Source organism: Monoraphidium neglectum (genome assembly GCF_000611645.1).
Source record: "Monoraphidium neglectum strain SAG 48.87 unplaced genomic scaffold scaffold02759, whole genome shotgun sequence".
In the NCBI taxonomy this organism is placed as follows: Eukaryota; Viridiplantae; Chlorophyta; class Chlorophyceae; order Sphaeropleales; family Selenastraceae; genus Monoraphidium; species Monoraphidium neglectum.
The window spans coordinates 1-8,196 of NW_014010869.1; the positions used below are offsets into that span (position 1 = coordinate 1).

The 8,196-nt window shown below is 64.2% G+C and overlaps 3 protein-coding genes across 3 annotated transcripts; 1 reads left to right on the plus strand and 2 right to left on the minus strand.

The window, feature by feature from the left end:
- Positions 1-463: 463 nt before the first annotated feature.
- MNEG_11470 (hypothetical protein) lies at positions 464-2,103 on the minus strand (the record flags this gene model as incomplete). The annotated part of the gene is made up of 5 exons (XM_014040056.1): positions 464-493; positions 551-724; positions 1,023-1,463; positions 1,697-1,777; positions 1,999-2,103. The coding sequence occupies 5 exons, from the start codon at positions 2,101-2,103 to the stop codon at positions 464-466; spliced, it is 831 nt and encodes a 276-aa protein (XP_013895510.1).
- A 2,780-nt stretch (positions 2,104-4,883) lies between these two features.
- Positions 4,884-6,146, plus strand: MNEG_11471 (hypothetical protein; the record flags this gene model as incomplete). The annotated part of the gene is made up of 1 exon (XM_014040057.1): positions 4,884-6,146. The coding sequence occupies one exon, from the start codon at positions 4,884-4,886 to the stop codon at positions 6,144-6,146; it is 1,263 nt and encodes a 420-aa protein (XP_013895511.1).
- A 1,134-nt stretch (positions 6,147-7,280) lies between these two features.
- Positions 7,281-8,139, minus strand: MNEG_11472 (hypothetical protein; the record flags this gene model as incomplete). Its single annotated transcript, XM_014040058.1, has 3 exons — positions 7,281-7,370; positions 7,738-7,926; positions 8,119-8,139. 3 exons carry the CDS (start codon positions 8,137-8,139, stop codon positions 7,281-7,283), a joined length of 300 nt encoding a protein of 99 aa, XP_013895512.1.
- Positions 8,140-8,196: the final 57 nt, after the last annotated feature.

Below are 8,196 nucleotides of genomic sequence, written 5' to 3' on the forward strand. Positions count from 1 at the left end.
GATGGGGGGCAGCGCGTAGCAGGGCGTGAGGTGAGGTGAGGGGCACGGCGACGGGGCGGAGGGTAAAGAGGGCCCGATGATTCCTGGGGTAGTGCTTCCAAGGTGGGAGGGGGGGGGCGGCTCCTGATGCAAACCGCCAGCAGGAGGTTGCGCAACCCAACCAGGCGCGGTTCCCGAAGGACAAATGAGGCTGCCGCAAGATAGGCCGATCACGGGCCTTGGCGTCTTGTTCCCCCTCCCCTCCAGCAAGGGCGTCACCCTGCGCCCCACCTGCACGCTGAGGGCGAGGGTGTCGAGCTGCGTGAGCCCCGCGATGGCCCGCAGCTGGGCGTGGCCCACGGCAGGCTTGAAGGGCGGCAGCATCTGCGTGGATGAGAAAAGGGTTGGTCAAGGCGTGGGGCAAGGCACGCTATCATCTTGCCAAGTGGGTGTGTGTGGCAGGAGCACAGCGCACGCCACGCAATCAGTACGCACTGCCATCCACCAGAAATGCCTTTTAATCAGGGACGGCAGAAGGCAACAGAAAGAAACACAGGCGTGGGGGACCCACCAGGGCTCGCAGCGCCGGCAGCGCCGCCAGTGCCGCCCACTGCCCCTGGTCCCCCTCGTCCGGGAAGGTGTCCAGCCACAGAGTGGTCACGCGCGCCAGCACCGCGGGCGGCAGGCGGCGCGCCAGCGCGGGGAGGTGGCTGAAGCGCATGCGGCCGCGGTGGGGTGGCAGCTCCTGGGTGGAGGTGCAATGGAAGCAGCGCGGGACCGCATCCAGCTCCACTGACAAGGACTGCCAGGAGGGAGGGAGAGTGCAAGGAGCGGGGGAGTAAAAGGACTATGCGGGGAGTGCACTGGAGGAAAAAACACAGGCCTGTTCTTTTTAGGGGAGGCAGGCGCAGAAAACAGTCTTCAGGGTAATCGTTTTCACACACAACCTGGCAAGTGCAGAGCACAATCACATGGAAGCGTTCCCTACATCAACCACACCCGGTACTGCCGCCGCCCACCCCCCACCCCGCCAAAAAGCGCACCTTGGCTCTGCTGGCCTCCACCAGCGCCGCCAGCACCTCTGGCGCCGCCTCCAGGTCCTCCTCGCTGTCTACGGCCACGTAGGCATACTCCAGGAAGGGGAAAGCACCACCCACCACGCTTGCAGGGGGAGAGCAGCCCCCACTGTTGCTGAGCGCAGCGGCGGCGGTGGAACCTCCTGCGGCGTCACCTGCTTCGGCGCCGCTGGCGGGCGGCGCCGTTAGGCTGCCGCTGGCGCGCTGCCATCGCGCGCGGCGTGGGTTGCCTCCTGGCAGGGCGCGGCGCGTCGTGAGCCCGCCGCCCCGGCCGCCGCCGCCCTCAGCAGGGCGGCCGCCGTCAGCTGCGCCAGGGGTCCCGGGGGAGGCCGGGCCGCGCGGCCCGTGCTGGCTGCTGCGGCCCTGCCGGCGGCGCTGCTGCGACGGCACCACCACCGCGTAGTTGACCTGGCAGGCACACGCAATGGGGTGAGCGCTTGAACAGGTGATGGCTGGAACCAGCCAGCTGGTCAAATATGGTTATATGTATGCCTGTGCTGAAGCATGCAGCAAGCCTCGCCACCTTGAGGGCTTGACAAATAAGGCGCCAGCTGGCGCGCTGCAGGCGCAAGCGCAGGCGCAGGCGCAGGCGCAGGCGCAGGCGCAGGCGCAGCGGCCGCGCCCCTTGCTGCCCTGCGCACCAGCACTCCCAGCTCGCGCCGCCAGTGGGAGCACACCGCCCGCATCTCAAGCAGGTCCTCGCAGGTCAGGTGGTCGGCCACCTGGGAATGACGACGGGGCCACACGCGCAGGTGAATCATGCGCAGGATTTCATGCGATACGGGGCGTGGCACCTGGCCAGCTCCGGGCACGGGCCAACGTATGCAGCATCGCAGCTCCATGCGCAGCTTGCAAAGCAACAGCCGGCCCAGACAGACGAGAGTATACATGCGCAATGCATCTGCTTGGACTCCCCGGCAGCTGGCAAGTGCGAGGAACTCACGTGCTCCCACACAGCGGCAGGAAGCACCCAATCGACAGAGCGCATCGGCACCAGCACCGCCGCATCCCAAGGTTCGTTGCCGCAGGCCTCGGCGGTAGCGCCCATGCAAGATTCCTTCGCTCTATGGCCATCCTCAAGCAAGCAATCCATCGTACGAAGTCAAGCTTGATCCCTGTAGACCCCCTTAGATCAAGTCTGTGTATAAACGGGAGGTGTACTCGATAACGTTGCTATAGTCATTTGTGTACGGTAGGCTCCGGATGCGCGAGCGCCGATGCTAGAGCACAGGGTGTCGAGACAATGGACTCTGATAAAACTGCGTGCAGAGCGCGCGGTATGAAAGCCCGGCGTTGTGTGCTATGAGAAAAAGATTGCAAGTGTACGTGAATGGTTGACATCCAGCTGCACCACATGCACCGCGCGTGTGCTGCAATGCAGCACGTGACACCGTCAGGCCTTTCGTTGCTCAATCCTTCACCGCTAATTGGATTGGTTCATGACAGCCGTACATCGCTACTGCTGACCTGGTGCTGACACCAAATAATAGTGCCTTCCAAGTGGGTTGGATTCGACTGCACTCCGAGGCAAGGTGCGGACCATTCTCGCCACAAACACTGCTGCATTTGTAATCATCAGATGCGCTCAGTGCTGCCCCACTCCCGGCCCCCTCATAAACGGTGTTGTGGTGCTATCATACTACCGATGCTGCACAGACAGGGCCATGCAACACCGCCACTGCTGGCAACTGGGATGTGTGTCTCTTCCCCTCGCTGCCGCCGACATGAGGTGGCGCTCAAGGCCATCGCCGCCGCCGCCGCCGCTGCCGCTGCTGCTGCTGCTGCTGGCGCCTGCCACATCTGACACGAGGCGCCAGCAAATCATTTAATAAGGGCAACATGCATGGCGCTCGCCATGTGTGCTAGGCGACAGTATCCTTCCAAGCCCCAATCAATCAATAATCAGGAGGCTGTGCATGCATGCTTTGAACTTGACTGCTGCGGGGCTTGTATATCTAATCGATTTACTTGGAGATAGCCAGCAATCAGGGCGTGAGAAGTTTGGCAGCAGCGGCAGCAGGAGCAACAGCATCCCGGCATTGGCAGCGGGGACACACTCGTAATCCGAGAGCTCTTGGGCTGCTCTTTGAAGCAAGCGACAACGGAGTGTCACAGTCCCACGTGACCGTGAGCAGGCCTGCTCAAGCTCAAGTAAAGAAAGCTATGTGCAGCTCTTGGTTTCGGCAAGGAAGGGGCTGCAGGCCCCGGGGCCAACAATCCTTCCCGCCTACTCACAGGGCGCGCCACGGGGAGGCGGCTGCACAGTGCGCCCCGCACTCACCTCGCGGCGCCAGACTTACTGAGGTGCAGTGTTGTCAGTGTAGTGGGTGGTAGGGTGGAGAACGCTGGCCTGGCCGCGGCCTCTATGTGAAGCCTCACGGGGTTGGGCCACAAAGTCGGGCGGAACAGCCTTGCGGCAATCCACGCGCCCCCCGCTCGGCTCCAGAGGCACTAAGCAGTATCGCTGCCCCAGCAGGGGTGCGCACTGCTGCGGACGCCCGTCCACCCCCTGCCCCAGGCGGGCGCGGGGCTGCCTTTGAAGGCAGGGGCTGGGTTCCGAGCGCACCCGGGGTCCCGCAGCCCGTGTTGTGGGCGATTTGCTAGGCTGGACGAACAACTTGTGGATGCCGTGTCAAAAACCGATTGCTCGAACGAAGGGGATAGAGCGCATATGGTTATACTCAACATAGTACTGTATGTAGGGACGTTGGAATTATCTATGTGCAGACCATTTGGATTGGCATTTGCTCTAATAGTGTACTAGTGCTGCACTCCTATGTCCGCCACTTCGCCTGCCGAAAGTTTTTCAAAAATTCGTGGTATGAATGTGTTTATTTGACTATCATACTCGATCTTCATACGCATAGGCAAGCTCATGACGTCTGATGCCCGTGCCTCCTTACGAGCTTGAATAACAGCACAATCTGACGGTGAGGAACCGGGGTATGATGTTGTGAGGCATTAAATGAAGATAATGTCAGGCAGAGACTGCTCGGCGACAGCCAACGGGTGGGGGTCAAACGCAGCACAGACTGGCGCGTTGCTGCACCACGTCTTCAGTATTCCATTTGCATAACTGGACCCACTGAGAGCAAGCGCATCGATAAACTAATCAATGACATGATGCAGCAGGTTTTTGTCGACTCGCAGCACCGCAACGCCCTCCCCCCCATTCACCGCTGTCTAGCGGCCACCTCCTTACCTTGCACTCTCTCGCTCACCTGTCGGCGCCCATGTACCCAGGGAGGTGCGATGAGCGCCCGCAACGCAGCCTGCAGGTGCGTGATGAGCGAATGATGGTTGGGCGGGGCTGCCAGTACTTGTGACTGTACTACCGTAACCGTGGCACCAGCAGCCAGAACTCACAATTGGTTTGTGATCATAGTTGGCACAAAGGGCTCTCCAAACTCTCAATTATCCAATCATCCTGCTAATGCCCACACCTCTGCCTTGCAACACCCCCGCTCAACTTCCAGGCACTCTTTGCTGCGCCGAGCTGACACCGCGGTCGATGAAGCCCCAGCCCTCACCCCAGCCCCGGGTGAGCCACCAGCCACCATCCACGACAGCGCCCCGGCCAGCGACCCCAGGCAGCCTCAACCTTTGGCGGCGGTGAACACTTTGGAGGGGCTCGACGCCAAAATCGATGGCGGGGGCGGCGGGCAGCAGGGGGGCACGCTGGGTGACGTTCCTCCACCAGCAGACGGCGCCTGGCCACACCTCGACGCCGCACGCGACGAGCTGCCGCCCACACCTGGGTGGGACATTGACGAGGTCGGCGGTGACGGCCAAGCCGAGGCCGGCCACCTGCCCCGCACGCCCGGCCACATGCCCAGCAGCTTGAGCGCCGACGGCGGGAGCGAGCACTTGCTCGACCCCGACAACGCGCTGCCATGCACGCCCGGCGGCTCCAACGCCAGCGAACTGTTCGACGACCTTTGGCCAGCCGACCTGGCCCCGCTCGACGACAACCCAGCCGCACGGCGTCTTGCAGATCTCGTACTCGGCAACCTCAAACCGCTAGTGGCGGGGCAGGACGCCGCCGCCGGCGACGGCGACGGCGCTGCGAGGGTGCGGCTGGTGCGGAGCCTGGGCTTGCACCCCAGGATGTCCAGCCCCGAGCCCGCGCCGGCCACCAGCAGCGGCGCTCGCCCCGAGCACACGTCGCCGTCCTGCGTGCAGGGGGTGCGCCTCGACCTGACCGCTCTAGGGCTGCGCCAACTGCCCGGGCTGGCTGATGCCAGCCAGCTGATGCGCCTGGAGCTGCCAACTCGCGGCGAACAGCTTGGCTGGTTCGATTACCTGAGCAGGCCCGGCAGCGCAGCGGCCTGCGGCCTTGGGCAGCTCGGGCCCGGCGCGGCGCTCCTGGCCCCGCTCATGCGCGGCCGCGGTGGGGACGAGCGAGGCGTGTTTTGCCGCAGGCCTGGGGCCGGGCACGAGAATGTGTCAGAGGTGGCCGCCACGGTTTTCGCGCCTAGCATGGCCCAACCCACCATGGCGCTGCGCACAGTAGAGACAGAGGCGCAAGCCCTGGAACTGCTGGCGCTGCCGCCGCCCACAAAGCGCGTGACGGTATCGTCGCTCGCGCCCGGGGGCAGGGCGCCTGGGGCGGACATCGAGTCTGGGCCCGACGGTGACTTTCAGGCGGTGGTGCTGGCCGCGGGGTCCCTGGTGCCATCCGCAGATGACGAGGAGGGCAAAGCGCGGCGGCGGAAGCGGCGACGCTGGCAGCAGCAGCATGTGCCAGCCGCGCAGGAGGACGCGACGCGCCGCGCGGTGCTGCTGCAGCTCGCATTCCTTTCTATGCACTGCCTTGTGGCCATGGCGGCATTCTGCTGGGAGCCGTCCACGCGCAATCTCGAGCAGCCGTTGGTGGCGGAGGCGGCGGTGCGCGAGCCCGAGCCCGAGCCAGAGTGGCTGGCCTCCGCGTGGGTCCTGGCGCTCGGGGGCGGCGCTGTCAGGGTGCCCATGCCCGCGGCAGTGGGGCAGGCCCTCCTTGAGCTGATCGACCGCAACAGCTCCGCCAACACGGATCTGAGGGCCGCCCTGGCGTCGGCCTCGTCGCGCAGCCGCGAGGGGCAGCAGGGCTGAGGGGCTGGTTGCGGCGTTCATCGCAGCCGTGCCTGCAGGCACACACTTTGTTCTGCGCGCCCCCTGCAAACCCTGCATCGGTCTGTGGTGATGCACCTCATGTGCGACAGCCCTGACCTGCCACCTGTTCGATGTAAGTGCTCCATTCGTTGTCATCTGTTCCCTCCTAGCAGCAGTATGTGTGTCTGATACCCTGCCTGCCGCTTGTGCTTGTTTGCCGACCGGCAGGGAAGGAGTTGAGCCAAGGTCATGCACCGCCACATGGGCGCAAGTATGAGCAGTAGTGGGGTCCACGGGGCGGCCGCAGCCAGGCTGCAGCGAGTGCGTGCCCAATCGGCACGGACAGAGCCCTGCCTCGGTCCGCAGGTGTCCAGGCCGGTGACGCCTGATGGACAACGTTTGTCACCAGAGTTTGCAAAGGGGTCGAGTGGTGCACATCTGCATAGGGAAGCATTGCTCAGCAGCCTGAGCGCCAAGCAGGCCATCAATTGACAACAGACCCTGTGTTTTCACAAATTGGGGACACTGAGTGCAGCTCTGCATCTAGAGCTGCCGTGGATGCGCCCACATTGCGCTGTCGCGCCTTGCTCATGTCAACCCTGGAAACCTCCTGCCTTGCAGGGGCCTCAATATGCAGCACATGCGTGCTACCAACATGATTGTGTTGCTCACTAATTACCAGAACGTGTTTCGCATCTTCAAGGACAAGCGGTGGCAATTGTGCAAGCGAGCGATTGAGACGCCGTCGACCGCACCAACACACAGCAGCGCGCTGCCGGAGCTGCCCGACTGCCGCCTGGCGATGAGGCCCGGCGGGCCAGAGAGGCGCCCAGGCCTCGCTGCATGCCCAACACTCATGCGGCCGCCGCCAGGGCCAATCTCCAATGGGGCGCGTCCCCTCGACGTGCCGACACCACAGCTCAGGTGCGGGCGCTGAGAACATGCGGGAATAGCGGTGCACACCCTGACAGGTGCGCCCGCAAACATAATGCGCAAAAATGAAACACGGGACCGTGGTGCAAACAAGGCGCAGCGCAACGCAAGCGCCGCCTGGCATCATGCAGGCCAAGCGGGCCTGCGTCGCGACCTTGCTACGCGGGGTCTGCTTAGCGGTGCGCTCGCTGTGGCCTGTCTTTAAGTGATGACGGTGGGCTTGTCGCGGCCGGTGAACTCCTGCAGCTTTGACAGGTCCAGGGCCACCTGGATGATGTCCTTCAGGGCCACCTGGGGAGGGGGGGTGCGGGAGGGGGGCGCCAGTGGGGGTTGAGACGCGAGGAGCTGGATATCAACGGGTCAGCGCGTAGTACTAGCACGGCACAGGACGCGCGGCAGCACAAGCTGGGCGCGGGCTCTAGAGAGAGTGTGATGCCACTGCACAACGCCGCAAGCAGTGAGAATGCGGGCACATGTGGGATCAGCAGCTGCGATGTTGCCGTGCACGACAGGGCTTGCTGCGAGGAGCGACGCGCACAGGGTGGACCACCAAGACCATGCCCAGGCCGCCTGTGGCTGTGGACTGGCGTGCGGCGATAACGCTGCACCCCTTGGACCCTCCATTGAGATCAGGTCACGAGCCTCTGAGCCCCCCCACCTGTGCGTCCTCCAGCAGCCGCGACTTGTCGTCGGTGTACTGCTCGATGTACAGCCGGATGGTGGCGCCGCTGCTGCCCGTGCCGCTGAGCCGGAAGATGATGCGGCTGCCGTCGTCAAAGATGAACCGCAGGCCCTGGCCCTTGGCCACGGAGCCGTCGATGGGGTCGGTGTACGCGAAGTCGTCCGCCTGCGCGCGGGTGGGGGGAGACAGGGGTGGGGCGGGGAAGGAGTGCAGTTGGTCAGAGCAGGGTCAAAGAGGTGCGAGGGGCTGCGGGGTGCCTTGTTTCTCAACCGTTTGCTGCCAGGCACGGGGGGGAATCGGCAGGCGGGGTATGACGCTGCATGCGGGGGCCCCTATGGTGGGCAGGCGAGCTGAAACGCAGGCAGCAATCCTCTCCATCCCCCGCCAGTCCCTTGCTTGCTGTGACGCACGCCGGCGGTGGCTGGAGCTGCACAC